The sequence below is a fragment of the Lonchura striata genome, chromosome 3 (assembly GCF_050655825.1).
Source record: "Lonchura striata isolate lonStrDom1 chromosome 3, ASM5065582v1, whole genome shotgun sequence".
Classification (NCBI taxonomy): domain Eukaryota; kingdom Metazoa; phylum Chordata; class Aves; order Passeriformes; family Estrildidae; genus Lonchura; species Lonchura striata.
The window spans coordinates 41667339-41683468 of NC_140705.1; the positions used below are offsets into that span (position 1 = coordinate 41667339).

Below are 16130 nucleotides of genomic sequence, written 5' to 3' on the forward strand. Positions count from 1 at the left end.
AAGAAATTACTTAATCTAGGATTGGAAAAGCATTAAGATAGTTTTAATAACTTATTGATCAGTCTTCTCGGCAAAAGTTGAGAATCATTTAATTGTAGTACAGATACTATTGTGGGCTTTACCAAAGCTGACCAGAGTAAAGAATAGAGATGAGATGGACCTAAGAATTCCAGAAAAGGTTGCAAAATTTTTAAAATTCTTCTTTAACAAAATATAAAAATGCATCAGCAGAACAGATAAAATGTCTGAGGATTACTATAATGATCTGGTAGAAAAATATGTAGGAATGTATCAATGAGCTGAATTGCTCAATCAAGAAAATTCTTTTGTGCTTATTAAGTAAAGGAGAATTAAAAGCATAAATTGACAAATATACATCCTTCCCCATATTTATATTTAAATTCTGTACCAGATAACTCAGGATTGCTTGGAATGCAAGACAGAGACAAAAATGTTGTCAAGAATCTTGCCAAGATTCCAGAGGTTGGGGGATGTGTAAGACTGTAAATATCTGAACAACTCTGAGAGCAAATGTCTCAGATCTGTGCATGTGAGCATTCCAAACTACATTGGAATTCCTAAAGAACAGGCTGTGACACTGTGTAAGCACTGCTCAGCAGTAATGAAAATATTCCTGTGTTATAACCCTGTTTTGAGCACAAATCTAAACCATACTAATTAATATGAAGAAAATTGCTGCTACCCAAGAAATAAAAAAAGCACACTGTATTTTGTCATTGCATAGCTTCTGCTTGGCCAGTGGCGTGATCTCTTTAAGGAATTGTCATTTTACCTGAAAATATTTTTTTTCTTACAGTTGTTTTCTTTGAGATATTTAATATCAACTTCCCAAGTTTATAAATAACTATTTTCAAACATAGTTTTTGCTCTGATATCATCTCTGTTTCTGAAGAATTATTCAGTGATCCCTGTCATTTAAATTGTTTTCAACTTCCAGGTTTTCTGCTAGGTCTTTGTTCTTGTCGGTACTACATCTTGAAGAGCTCTTCTGGAGTCATTTGTTTATCTGTTGTTTGAGAAATTTCTGTCAAAAGATCCTAGTAGTTTGGCTGGGCAATTAATTTCATTTGGTTTATTTTATTTCATTTATTTTCCTTGCTAATTGTATAAAGATCTGTGATGTACTTTTTGAAAATATGGATGTAACCTTACAGATTTCAATAGGGGTGTATAACAGTTCCTTTAAGAACAAGATTATTCCCTGCATTTTCCTTTTCATTTCTTTGGGTAAAATCTTATGTATTAAAGTTCCAGTTATATGTGGATATAATGTTGAAATAATGGGAAAACTCAAGACAGAAGATTACACTAGTACTGTTGACTTATTAAAGCAGTCAGGTGCCTGTGGAATTATGTACCGTTAACCCCACTGAGTGCTGATGTGGGGATTTAGGACTGTAAGAATTTTCTTAAGTTGCCCTGAAGAGTTTATCTGAATATTCACTTAGTCTTGTGTTTGATGCAATGATTGAATATACTATTATTTGTCTTACCTTACTTGTTTTTTTTTCCTTTTAATTATAAAAAATCAAGAGTCTCTTCCAAAAGTGAATGAAAACCAAGTTGCATGTTTAACCTAACAAACACAGATTGAATATTGGTACCAATTGTAGTGGAAAACTACCAAATTTTTTTGTATTTTTCCCTTTTACTTTCTATTTGAGAAAGGCCACCCTATACTGACAAACAGATGTAAAAATACTGTTTTACTACATGTAAATTATCTTCCTGTAATTGAAGATTTTCTGCCAATCATTTTAATTTGTTTGCTGTCTGTTTGCACACCACGTAATGCAAAAAAAAAAAATAAATGTAATTTGATTTAAGCATTAGAAGATAAATGCTTAAAGAAATTGAATTCAGTTTTCATGGAATGTATATCATAGAACTTACTTTTTGAGTAAATGATCTCAGGTTTTGCTGCAGTCTTGTAAATGGCAGCCTATGACTTGAGGCAATAGAGCAGTAGATGCTTTAACTTTTTCCTTCCCATGTCGGTTTTTTATGTGTTGCCTAACAAAGCATTGAGAAAACAGTTTAAACATTTATATAAATAAAAGTGTAAAATCTAATATGTAAAATATTTGATCGATATTTGGAGATTTAATTTATTTTTTTTCAGTTTCCAAAACATATTGTTTCTGCATTTTAAAAGGCTTGCATTGTCCATCCAAACAGTACATTTTATATTACTGTATAATGCAAATAGTTAAGGAGCACATTTAAATTTAATGTGTATATGCATCCCTTGAAGACATGCCTACAGTGCTGAGAGTGTAATTTTTTCCAAAAGAAACACCACAATCTTTGAAAATATGTTAAGATTTCAGACACACACAGCCAAAGCTAAAAGAATTCTGGTTTTTATATTATTCTGTTGTACAGGGAGTTATGTCATGACTGTATGCATTATGTAAGCACATGAGTGTCTACTACTTAAGGCTAAAATGAGAAGAAAAGTGTGGAGGCACTCATTATCCACTCTGTCTTGATTCTTACAGGAAGAGCCATATGTTATGTTCAAGAAGTCTGACAAACCCTTGTATGGAAATGATCGTTTTGAAGGTTATTGCATTGACCTCCTCAGGGAGCTGTCTACTATCCTTGGATTTTCCTATGAGATTAGACTGGTGGAAGATGGAAAATATGGAGCCCAAGAAGATGCCAGCGGACAGTGGAATGGAATGGTTCGTGAACTAATTGATCATGTAAGTTAACTTTTACAAGCTTTCAAATACGCATTTAGACTTCAGAACTTTCTACAAAAATTGTAAAATTTTTATAATGCCATTTGAATACTACTGCTTTCAAAATGCAGGTGTTTGAAGAATTGATGGAAGTAGATTGGTATCCATTATGTCTTTATTGTAGAATTTGTAAAATAAAGCATCTCTGTTTTGCCCATAGTCAGTGTTTGTTTTGGTTTAGCTCTTCTGTAGCATACGTCTAAGTCAAAATATGAAATAAATAGTACTCAGAATTCTTTACACATGTAAGGGGTTTTATAACAAAATTTTGTTTTATAACAAAATTTACTACAGCAATACAAGTCAGGTCTCCTTTTCTGATAGCGGATCTGAGATTTTGTCTTAGAGAAATTTCTGTGTGTGTAGTGTAAACTCACACATCATTTGATATTCATCTTTCTTGAAATTTTACCAATAAAGTGCAGTAAGTAAGACAAAAATGTCAACATATACTGATGGACAAAGCAATGTCACACCAGCTACCATTACAATTGACTGTAAGTGATTGAGGGAGGTATTACTTCAGGTTCTTCAAAATGTGCTTTCTCAGTTGGTCATGCCAGTTGATTTCAGTCTCATAGGAAAATTGTCATAAATTTAAAAATTATGCCATTGTTCCTTCCATTGTTCCTTGTTCACTAATTTGGGTGAACTTCTTGATAGCATTTTCTCTATAGACATGAAGTCAAAGATTGAGATGGAACCTATTCTGCACATCACTGTATTTTAAAATAGAAGACTGTAGTCAATTCAAGTGGAACCTCTTGATGGCAAAAATTGCATGAATCATTTGAAAAAAATATTTACTTATCTTGTTTGAATTTGCTTTAAGATTTCAGCAGATGGGCTGAAACATGTTCTAATCAATTTATTCATATTTACTAGGAGGGTTGTGCTTCATGCTTTTCTAGTAAATGATAAGCTGGTATTGGTGTTGCAACAGATGTTGATTATGCCTGGTTTCACACTTTTAAGAAGAATGTGTGGGAGTATTATAGTTATGTTATCTTTCAATGTGTTTATTTATAATACCTAGTACACACACATATAAAGCAAACTTATTTAGCTGGATTCTCTGTCCATCTCTATAAATGTGCATTTTTACACATGAATAAGTGCATAGGCCTGTTAAACTATTAGATTTGATGCTTGTTAGGTAACATCCTCATCTGGAACTAATTTTCCATGATTGAAGTAGATATTGTGGAAGTATTTATTCAGAAGCAAATATAAATCACAGTTTTATACACCTTTTATTATTCAGCCCTAAAGCATTTTTAAGAAAACTCTAATATGACCTCCTAAGTTTTGCATTAAGATAACCTTGAAATAAAATGCATTTGAACAAGTTGTAGAAGTAAAATGTCAGAAACAGTAGCTTTTCCCATCCTTCCTCTTGATAAAGCAGAATGAAACAGGTAGTATTTTTTCCAGAAATATTATACAACTAAACACGGACTAGAATTTATTATTTTTATTTATTTATTTTTGTTCTATTCAAATGACTTTTACTTAGGAATCAGAAAAGTTTAGAGACTGTGTTTGTACACATGGAAAATGTAGTTCAGCTTCCTAATCTGGACCATCATTTTTACTAGTCTCTCTCAATTTTAAAAGTTTTGCTTTAAATTTTTCTCTGGTTTTATCAATTCTTACTTTGTAATGTATTTGAATATATAAAATCTATTTGAATACATGCAATCTATTTGAATATATGCAATTTATTTATACACCTGTGTCCTTTATTTACATGCATGTTATTAGTAAAATTAGGTGCATTTTACTAGCAAACAACACTTCATACCTAAAAAGTGAGGCAAAACAATTTAGTGAAGAACTCCAGACAGACAGTTACCACACAGGTTATTTCTATATGGTTAGTACTTCACATGCTACATTAGCTTCCCAGCCCTTCATTTCCCTTAGAGAATATTTTTAAATTGTCATAAAGGTTTTCTTTCCTATAAAGTAATTTAATAAACTCAATTGTTTTATTTTTTAAAGGTTAAAAGATTCTATATTTTTCAACTAGAGTTCCTAATTAAAATAGACTACAGAATAAAGATGGTTCTTAAAGTTGCCATAGCAGTTAAATCTAATGAAAAACATTTAAATTTTTTTTTCTGGGTTGTTTTTTTTTTTTTTGTTTTGTTTTTTTTTTGTTTTATCTGTCAGTTAAGTTCAGAGAGAATAGTCACTCTGCTCTAGTATATATGTTTGCAATGGTAACATGTAAAATGCATAATCCAAGAATAAATTAAATGGATAATTTTGGTATATTATATGTGTAGAAAGGAAAATGCACCATTTATATAAAGATTAAAAGTACCAAATAAATCTAAGATTTAAATAAACTGTTTAAATCAGTAGTCACTTTGCATAATTGCTGGGGCTCGAAAATCTAAATAAAATAAAGATAACTCTATCTGAGTTGAACTTAACATATCATGTCAGTCTCAGGATTTAAATTTTATAGTACGAAAAGAGACTGAAATGTTTACATCAGTCTCTGTTTGTTTTCAATCTCCTTTCCCATAGTTTGCTTGTGTTTCTTGTTTCCTTGACTGTTTTACTTAGAGTTCACACCTGCATTCTTATATCAGTCTCCAAGAATAAGTAGTTTCTTTTTGAAATTGTGGTAAATGCTGTCAGTGAAGATTAGTATAATGATTCCTTGCCTTTGACAGCTGACAATGAATTCTTGTTGGGAAAAACACACTGGTCTCTAGAGTTGCAAATGTAAGACAAATATTAGCTAGGGCAGCAAACACAGATGACATTTCTCTATGAATAAATTTTGAATTTAATTTCTCCACTTAAACATTTTGCTCTCTTTCCCACAATCTTTTATTGAGTATTTTACCCTCTTCTCAGGTTAGTTCACCATATGAGTGTTACATACTTAAGGGAGAAGGAACTAAGTTCCAGGAATCTCCATTCTTTATGGATGAATTCTTCATGAAAAAAAGTATTCTTTATACTGACTTCCTGCCTTTGGTTCAAAAACCTTATGAAAGGATAGATTTACTGAACAGGTTTTGAACTGAATCATAAATTCTGGAGAATTTCAGGTTGTTCTTAAGTGCTAAAAGTTGTCATGTCACTGTATTATATTGCATGTGACATATAGTTTAAGCATGTACATTATATTCCAATATAGCTAGCACAGACAGATCAAATCAAAATATGTAATTTAGAAAATTAGACATCCTACTTTACAGATCCAAAAGTACTTAAAAAGATTCTTTGCATTGGGTTCCAAAACAGGAAAAAACTACTGTTTTATACTTTGACAGATCTATAAATGAAAAATATGTATAATAATAAATTATTTCCACTGGGAAATAATTTATTATTATACATACATGATTAAAAATAATCATTTTGGGGGGAGTCTTTGAATGATTCTTCTACAGCACAAAGCTTATGCACTACAAATAAACTTCAAGGTTTGCAGATATTTTATGATTCATAAATAATTACAAAAAATGTCCAATTTTCAGATCATGATTGCTCTTTGATCATATGTGAGGATTAAATTGGAATTGTCTTTGTCTCTAAGAATAGGATTTTCAGCTTAGAGGAATTTTACACAGTTGAACATTTAGAAAGATAATAACTGACTGTGTAGATGTTTGGTTCCTTCCTTTTTGAGCCAGGGAAATTTTACTTTCTTCCACTTTTTCTTTATTCCATTTCAAGTGCCATTTCATCATATAGTTTGGATTCTACCTCTTTCCTTCTTACTTATAGGAAACCCTCTTGTAATTTTCATGCAAAAGGTCCGACAGTTGAGATTTTCAATACAATGGAGGATAATTTAGCCATGGCTCTTTTATTAGTGAAAATCTCAGAAGACTTGATGGTAAAAGGCAATTAGAGGATCTTGGAAGGAAGGAAGGAAGGAAGGAAGGAAGGAAGGAAGGAAGGAAGGAAGGAAGGATTAATATTTTTCAATATTAAAAAATATATTACAACTTCTTCCAGTTATTCTGTATTGATAAAGCATCCATGACTATTTAACTGTTAAGTGCCTGTAACATACCTTTCATGTGTGTTTTTGCTGTTTTATATATTCATATTGGCTTCCAGTTTTTATTGTTTATGTGTTTTCTTTCCTCATTAAAGTAGCATTTCACTTCTGTGTGAAACATGTCCTGGCATCACAGGATAATTTCTTATGGTAATTTGTAATATGCCAGAAAATATCACTTGTCCTTTTAGTGCTTTTCTGTCTAATTGCTAATGCATTAATCCACAACTTCAAGTACTCTGACCTTTTATTTCCAAAGTAATTTGTCTCAAGCTGAATAAGCATCAGTGTATCCCTGACAAGCAACTAGTTGTATCTCATCTGTTGCTTGAGATCCTGTTTTTCACTTAAAGCAAACTGTATATATTCATAGACTACAAAACCTCTCTTCAAATATTTTTCATGTCTGAATTTATCAATGTAATTCACTCAAATATGCCATACTATGCACCTTCTGTTCCTTTTTAGTTTATTAGTTTGTTTTAAAGTAAAGGATCAAAGAGATGGTCTTCTACATGACAATACAATTTCATTTCAAACCAACAGCTAAATATTCATCTCTATGCTCACAAGTTGACAGTTTTCATGGCTACTTTGTCACTCTCTAATAAAGGTTATATATGATATTACATGGAAAAATGTCTAAACAGATCTTAACCCAGCAAAAGCTATGTAGAAAGTAAACTTCAGGTAGAGATGCATAAATCCACAAAAAATTCCAGGGAAATGTAAAAAAAAGTCAGCAATCTAATATGCCAAATATATACTAATCCAGAAGTTTAGACCAAGTTCCCAAACTATGTATTAATTCAGTAGGAACATATACGTGCATATATGAATTCCCTATTAAGTTGTTACTGATTTCAAATACAGGACAGATGAAGAAGCACTTTCCAATGTAGCAGCAGTTTTAAATGAGCAATTTGTTTTCCAAAGAACAAGGAATTTCCAGACAGTCTTCATTTAATAAAGTAAGACCCAGTAAAATTTCTAATAATGCAGTAAGGCATAGAGAATAATACAGTATACAAATTTTTCATAAAGGTTTATAAATGCTAATTCATTCATTTTTAAGCTAATTGTGTCCTATGCTTCCCAAAGAAACTGGATGAAAAATTTTGACTACATTCTCAGTGATTTGACACCAAAAGTGGCAGGGGACTTTGACAGTAGAGTCTTCAAAGTGCTCTGACAAATTTCTGGAGATCTGTACTCCAGGGATAGTTTATTTGAAATTTCTTGACAATAAGAGTAAGTGAATATTGCTTTCTTGTTTAGCTGCAATATGCCTATGTATTGTTCTTTTACAATTAGATTTTTATGGACACGCCTTGCTAATGCACTTGGGTTTATACAATGATTAGTTTTCAGTTACAGAGAAATATTGTATAGCAAATAGTTGTAATTACCTTTCACCCTGCTGCCAGCAAAATTAATCATAGCTAATCAAGGCAGTGGCATTAAGTTTTTCAAATGAAATTCCAAACAATAATACTTTAGCTCGAGCATTTTCCATGCTTACAGTAATGGTTAGGAATTTATTGGATCCGGGGTTAGGGCTGTATTCATAAAAGTATTACATTTTTCATATCCTCATATGGTTATCTGAGCTTTTACTTATGTTGCTGTCATTGTTAATGACAGTAAAGAATGGTAGAAAATAACATTGGGATTTTTGTTTCTATGTGTATGCCTGCTGAAGTGAAGTAGATGAGAAAAATAGAATTCTCTAATAGCAGAGAATTTCCATTGGGGCTTATCCCTTTTATTAGGGGTTATTAATAATGCTGCAATTTTTCTTTTACTCCTCTCCAAAAAATTTCAACATATCTCAAAGTGAATGTTTCATGAAAGATAGGGAGGAGGGGCTGTGGAAACCTTGAGTATGTCAATTTTCATGGAAACACCATTTTGTTATAAGAGTTTTAGGATGTGCTTGTGAGAGATGTGTCTCTGGGAATGATGACCGAAACACGTCATCCATACTGTCTGGGGAACCAGAAAGTATGAAGTCTGATCTGTTATTCTCAGGGCAACAGGATTACTCCAGGAAAGAGCAATGACATGTTTCTGTGGTGGCTTTTCCAATTTGAACAGTTTTTTCTTTGTTATTACACTGTACCATTAATATAAGTGTAGATCTCCCCCTAGTTTTTTGCTTTTACATCTTGGAATTACGAAACATTGCAATATTTCAATGACCTTTTGAGGGCCAGAAGGATTACTTTTGAGGGCCAGAAGGATTACTTTCAACCTAACTTGAAGATCATAAGACATGGGAGTGACAGGGCTGAATATTGCACATGATATTTGAAATAACTAAATTATTTTTTCTATCCAGAAAAACTAAGCTTAATTAGACAGTTCTTGCTGGCTTAGTACTATCATTCTCAGGCCATTGAAAAGAATTCAGTTGTTTAAGAAAATTATACAAATGTCAAATAGAGTCAAAAAAAGACAGTGGGTGTAGCCTTACATAAGTCCAAAATACAGGAAATAAAACTGATTATGTGTGTCTTAGGAAGAAAACCATGTTACTTTTGATTTTTGTTTGATATTTTATAGACTATTCAAAAAGGAATTTTTTTGTAAATTGTTTATAATAAAGGTCAATTTCAGTTAAGTCTAAGACCCTGGAATCTAATTATTAATTGAGAATTCCAGGAGGTTGATTTTGTCCATATGAAAAAGTTTTACTCCATTAATTAATTAAACTGATGAAATTATAGCTTTCAAAAAATTGTTGTTTGAGTATTGATAATCAATAAGAGGTGGCATATTCTGCAGTGGTCTACTTCCATCCAAATGATATGCAAAAATGTTTTTGATTCCATTGTGAAAAACTGTAGATGACAAAGTAATACAGAAAAATAGGATTAAGTCAAATTTGACACAAGTCAAAATTTATTTTGTGATGAAATGAGTTCACCAAAACAATTTGATAAAACACCATGCATTTGAGAACAGAAATTATGTAAAAATTAAAAGATCTAGGAATTTTTTTCCTGAGTGCAAAAACTGAAATTTTAGGTGATAGCTGGTTAGCAACTGGGAAAAAACCCAACATTTCCAGGAAGTTGTAATAAATCTGGAAAGTATAACAATAAAAATGTTTCCTACCAAAAATGGAATAAATGTTACCTGTGTACTTTATTTCAAGAAGATGTGCTTCAACATGATGTCTAATAATTTTAATGTTTGCTAAACATCTCTAGTAAAAAATACAACATTAGAAAGAGTGTGTAAAACAGCAAAGAACTGAAACATTTTATTGTAAATATTCTAATTTTTTTTCCTAATGGTGGAGACTTCCTTTCCTGAATTCTGAGCCACAGTCTTGTACATTTCTTTGACAAATTCAGCTTTCTGGGGGTATGTGAATCCTGCTCTTCTAACAATTAGAAGAAATCTTTGTACAAAATTCCTGAAATGAAGTCATAAAAGGTTTTTTTAACTGTTGAAATGAAATGAATAGTTACCCATCTTCCTGTTACATATAGTTTTGTGGTCTGCCACATCTAGTGCTTTTACATGCAATTTGCTTACCTGTTGATTAGACTGAAGTTTGTTCAAAATACTTTAGTGAAAGTCTATTATAAACCAACAGACAGAAACTATATCCGTTTTTAATGAGTACTCAAATTGCGTCTATTCAGCTATTAAATCTTTTCCATACTGGCATAAGCAAATGAGAAATGACTAGTATAGCCCTGAATAAGAGGAAATAATGTAAATTAAATAATTAGAGAGTTCCTGCTGGTTTTGTACTATCATTTTCCCTTGACTAAACATTCATTTAATAACAAAGGAGCAAACAGAAAACAAGCCCAAAAGTCAGTTCTAGACAGTGCTATGTTGAACAAAACATATGTTTTATCCTATTTAAATCACTGAAGGAAGAATTCCATGTATTCCATACATTCCATTTTTGTCTAGCTTCATTCATATTGAAAGCTGTTTCTATGGTAGTGGACAGAATGCAAATTTCCTCTACAATACATTTCCAAATAGATTTACAAATCTACCTCTATGTAAATGATCCTGTGGATTTCTAGATCTGGATCCTCTCTAAAAAGAGAGTAGATGTCAAAAATGTAATAATTTCTAGTAGCAGCTTTCCAGGACCTGTGAGGAGGTTATCAAGAAGCTCCATCTGGGCTTTTCACAGAGGAGCCTGGCGGGAAGACCAAAGGCAGCAAGCATAAACTGAAAACCTCCAAGGGTGGAAATTGCATAACCTCTCTAAACAGCCTGCTCCACTGCTTGTATGTAGAAACTTTTTCACTCTGTGGATAGACAAGCAGTGGACCAGCTTATCTAGAAATGTCATGTAGTCACCTCCCTTGAAGGTTTTCAACAGTGACTGGGTAAAGTGCAGAGCAAACTGTCTCATCCATGTAAATGCTTTGAACAGAAAATTGCACTAGACGCCTCCTGATCTCTCCCCACTTGAATTGTACTATGATCCTGTGAAAGGTAGTAGAGAAACCATTTCTGTCAAAGTAATTTAAGTGGCTAGTTATAATAAAAATAGTGATAAAGCCCTAATAAGTTCCTAGTGGTTTCAAAGGAAATGAAGATCTTGTGATAAGACCAAAAATTTCTTGTGGGGTATAAAATTTTCTATAATGTAACAGCATGAACAAGGCAGTTTAGGATGGACTGTACTCTTAAAAGCAAATTACAGATCTTATCTTTTCAAATCAGTGGCAGGGAAATGCACTTCTGTGAACAGGAATAATGCATAAGGTCTCTGTGCATTAAGAGTGTGTTAGACAGGTTTAAAGAATTGAAGCTGTGCTTTAGCCTTCCTCTTTTATCTTGAGAATGCATTTTCTCCAAAGGGAATGTAACTCAAATTCATCTCAGGTTAACAGTCTCAAAAATTTGGGCTGAAGAAGTTTATATATAGACTTAGGGTCAGGCTGAGGAAATAGAGTGGATAAAACAAAAGCTTTATGAAGTTTTTCCTTTAAAAAAGGCAAGTTCCTGTATTTTCAAGAATAATTGTAGGCAAAAAAGTGCATTGCTACCTGTAGAGAAGTAAAATTACTTAAATGCCTTTTCAGTGTATGTATAATTTTGTGTATATAATACAATTACAATATGATTGTACTGATTGACTGAATAAACAACTGGGACTCGATAGTGTATGATTCCCTTTCCATTTTTACCATAAACATTACTAGTTGCTAAATCAATGCAAAATGTTCCAGAAGACTCCATTTACATTGTCTAAAATACTCAATTATTTTGGTGGAATATTGTGTAATTGTAGCCTGCAATTAAAGAAAGCCATTAGCCATTTTATTGTTTCTGTGTCTAGATTGTATTTATATTCTTCATTCTTTTGAACAAAATAGGTGAGACAAAAGCTTTTCAGAAAATTATCAACAATAGAAAATTTAATTGTTTTTCCTTTCCCTCATGTTATTAGTAGAAGCTATGAAATCCTTTCAAATTTTTTCCCCCCAAAATTATTGCAATTGTTTCTCCAGGTTTTATACAGTTAATTTTCACAGAAAAGTACAAATTTCTGCAAATACCAAATTTCTGTGCATGCTATGGCCATACATTACTCAACAGTAAAGTGCAGATTTCTTGCTGAAGTTATTTGGATCTGCAAGCATAGATTGAATTCAATATAATTTTAAAATCTCTATTCTTAGAGGTTATGAACCAAATTTTAGCCCTCTACAAATGAAAAAATATCCTCCCTTTTTCTCTTTGAATACTTCTTTATGTAAAATAGTCAGTGGAAGTACAGTGTAAGTGAAGAAGCAAAGGAGGATGACTTTAGCCTACGTTAGGCACTTCTGTATCAGAAATGAATCAGGGTTACCTTGAGTTGCTAGTGAATGGGCATCCTACAACTACCCATGGTAGCAGGACAGGGAAGCTTTATACATGTGTGAAAGCTTATCCTTTGTCCTTACCTTGGTCAGGAAGGCATTACAGTCAGGGTTATTCCTACCTGTATCATGGATGAGCTTCTGGTACTTTCAAGGGATTCTTTACTGCCTTACTGTTCTGATCAAGGAGGTGCTTCACTGCTCAGCTGGTTTGGTCCAGGTTTGGTCAGGAGGTCCTGAGTTCCTGAGGGGTGGGGTGGGACAGGAAGGGAGAGGATGCACAACTACAGCTTATTATCTGCAGTGCAGTCCTCTAGCACATTGTAGAGTAGGCTTTACAGCTCCTCCATTTTTCTCAGGACCATGCCTTGTGTTGGAATGTCCTTGTCAGACTGTTTCTAATCCCTATTGTAATATTTAGTTGGCTCAGAATTTTTCTTTGTAGCAACTAGCTTACTTACCTCACCAGTCCTTGGATGCTGTCACAAAAAATTCTTTCATCTCAAAAAAGAGTAAGTGCTATTATGGACTGTGTTTTCAGATGGATATATATTTTTATTCATTTAAAGAATACACGCATACATTCCTTGTAGAAAATAGAATCATTGATCACTGCCAAGTGAGATGAATAATCTTTGTAATGGAACTTATCAAAAAGCCATTTTAGGATATACTGATTTGTTAATGTTGTTAAATGTTGACTGATAAAATACTAATTTTGCACCATTCCTTCCCTCTTTTTCCCTAGAAGTAAACTAAAGAGGATTCTTTTCATTGTATATCTTCATTATAGCTGAGTGTAGGAGAAACTTGTGCTGCACTTCTGGAAACTTGGCCCTTGTTTTCTCATAATTACATATAGTGCTGCTTTCAGAATGAAAGAATAACCAGGAGAATTGAGGATTTGAAATAAAAGATATTAACAAAAGTTGCATGTGGTATCATTACATTTTAAAGTTAGAAATTTCCTCAGTTATTAAAGACTTCGGATATTTAAAATTTTTTGTTTGTTTTGTTTTATGCTTAATTTTTCTTAGGTTATATTCTAGTTCAAGAATATTCAAACAGAATTACTCATCCCTGAATTTTGAGATGTCAAGTTATGTAAATAAATTTTATATCTGTCCTCCTGGGTTGGAATATCTATTCTAGTCTGTCATAGGAGACATATAATTTCTTGATCAGTTATTTTGATAATTTCATCTGCAACTTGGCCCCACTAAAGATAGCTACAACCTATATTCATTTGTATATGATTTTGTTTCCATCTATTGACCAAGGGTTGGATTTTCCATGGTATTTATTAAAATAAATTGTTATTCATTAAGGTTCTGTTAATATAATAAGACCAACATTTGCATCTACTAATAGCCTTCCAAAAGATCTAATTTATCTGTCTTTGGGAAGCTACCTCTTGTGATAATTTCTAGTCAGTTGTTTTCAGACTCTTAGGTGAAGGTCTGCTACTTGCCTCACAAACTAATTTTGGGTTATTATGTTTGTTAAACATTTATATGCTGACCTATAACTTTAAATTCAAATTAGTTTTAGTTTCTTACTTTACCATTTTCTTTCTACATCAGCTGGAATATTATCAATAATATGCAATCCATAAAAAGTCATCCACTGTGGAATTGGGCCTTGCTGTTTTGATTAATATCTATAAGTTCTTAATACTAATAGAAATGAAGTGCATGTAATTTTTTTGATCAGTAAACCCTTTCCAAATAAAGTGAACAGTGCCAACAGAGTTTCACATCATAAATGACTACAGTATATCTAATTATATAAATGCTCATAACAAGAATAGATCATAAAAGAACTTTGTGTACAGCGAGAAAATGAAAATTAAAGGGAACACTGAAATGCTACATTGCATGGAGAATTGACTGTTACACAGTATACACAATATCAAATTAGCAAAAAGTACATAAGCGTATGAATTTGTTTTATTTGGAATCATATCTCTGTATCCTAAAACAGGCATTCTGAAAATGGTATTATTTGCAGCTATGTTACTTGGATATATTACTTGGGTAGCAGTACTCCATGGTAGCTGTAGCATTTCTGTCATTGCATATCTAAATTTTAGTATGGTTTATAAAGAATTCTTAGTTTACAGCTTTCCAGATCTAGTACTGTAAACTTTCTCACTCTGAACTTTCCTCTTTCTTATGTGCGTATGCACACCCACATACACATACGTACATGCACAGGAGTATTTCAAGAGCTGTTGACAGAGATTAAGAAGTAGATTATGTAAATTTTTGGTCACTCTGATTTCCATTATGTTTTGATTAAAAGAATAGCATATGCCATTTATTAATCTGCTATGAATTATTCCTATAATAACTAAAACTAAATGTAAATTGACAACATGCGTTCAATTGATGACTACATTTTAAATAGTCCAATTGATGAATAACTATCTTTAAGTTTTGCGGTGATTCCCACAAATGAGTAAGGTCAGTTGTACTTTGTTAAGACATCCTCAGCAACCTTGCAGGTGTAGCATTTTCAGTTTTAAACTGGTCTTCATTTTGTACCATTTTTGTCCTAAAATATGAAGAACCACCTCCTGGTCCTTTCCCTGCATTTGTACTAGCATATTCACATCTGCTTCCCAAATATATTTGCTTCTAAAGTACAGAGTGAGGGAGTGACAAAGAGAAGACATATGTTTAAATGCACAATAAATAAAGTTTTAAAGTATGTGATAATAGATGTTCATGTTTTCTGCAAGATGCAATATTTTTATTCACTTGTAGCCCTGTAGTAGTGATTTTAGGTTTTTTTCTAAATGCTATATCAGTTTAGCAAAGAGGAAGTAGAATAAATCTGTTCTTACTTATAGGGAGAAGAGTTTTAAATTTCAGGCAACATAGTACAAGGGCAAACATCCTTCATACAAAGTTTGTGTTTTGCATAATCTGATTGTCTGCTTCAGCCTGTTTCTTCTGACTTATGGCCTTTTTCTCTTTTTGTATTTCTGTCAACAGAAAGCTGATCTTGCAGTTGCACCATTGGCAATTACCTATGTCCGTGAGAAGGTCATCGACTTTTCCAAGCCCTTTATGACTCTTGGAATAAGTATTTTGTACCGCAAGCCCAATGGTACAAACCCGGGCGTCTTCTCCTTCCTGAATCCTCTCTCCCCTGATATCTGGATGTATATTCTGCTGGCTTACTTGGGTGTCAGTTGTGTGCTCTTTGTCATAGCCAGGTAACATGTCAACTTTTGTGATTTTTTTGGCAATTGTTACCATTTTTTTCTTACTAATAATTGTCAAAAGTCACAAAACTTTTCTTACTTTCATACTCTTATATTTAAACTTCATGATTTACAGAAGAATAATGATGAGGGTTATCACTATTAATATCCTCTACTGCCATACTAAGTCTCCAGTTTTTTACTGGACTTTTTCCCTATGTCTTGAGTATGTTAGCTAGAGTTCTTCTTTTATTTACAAATAGAGA

General features: G+C 32.5%; 1 protein-coding gene across 4 annotated transcripts in view; it reads left to right on the forward strand.

The window, feature by feature from the left end:
* Positions 1-16130, forward strand: part of GRIK2 (glutamate ionotropic receptor kainate type subunit 2) — a 341730-nt gene that overhangs the window by 196935 nt on the left and 128665 nt on the right. For all 4 annotated transcript variants that reach the window (XM_085574923.1, XM_077782281.2, XM_077782282.2 and 1 more), the window contains 2 exons: positions 2523-2729; positions 15653-15876. In XM_085574923.1, coding sequence (XP_085431049.1) covers positions 2523-2729; positions 15653-15876 — 431 coding nt within the window. The remainder of the gene's footprint in view (positions 1-2522; positions 2730-15652; positions 15877-16130) is intronic.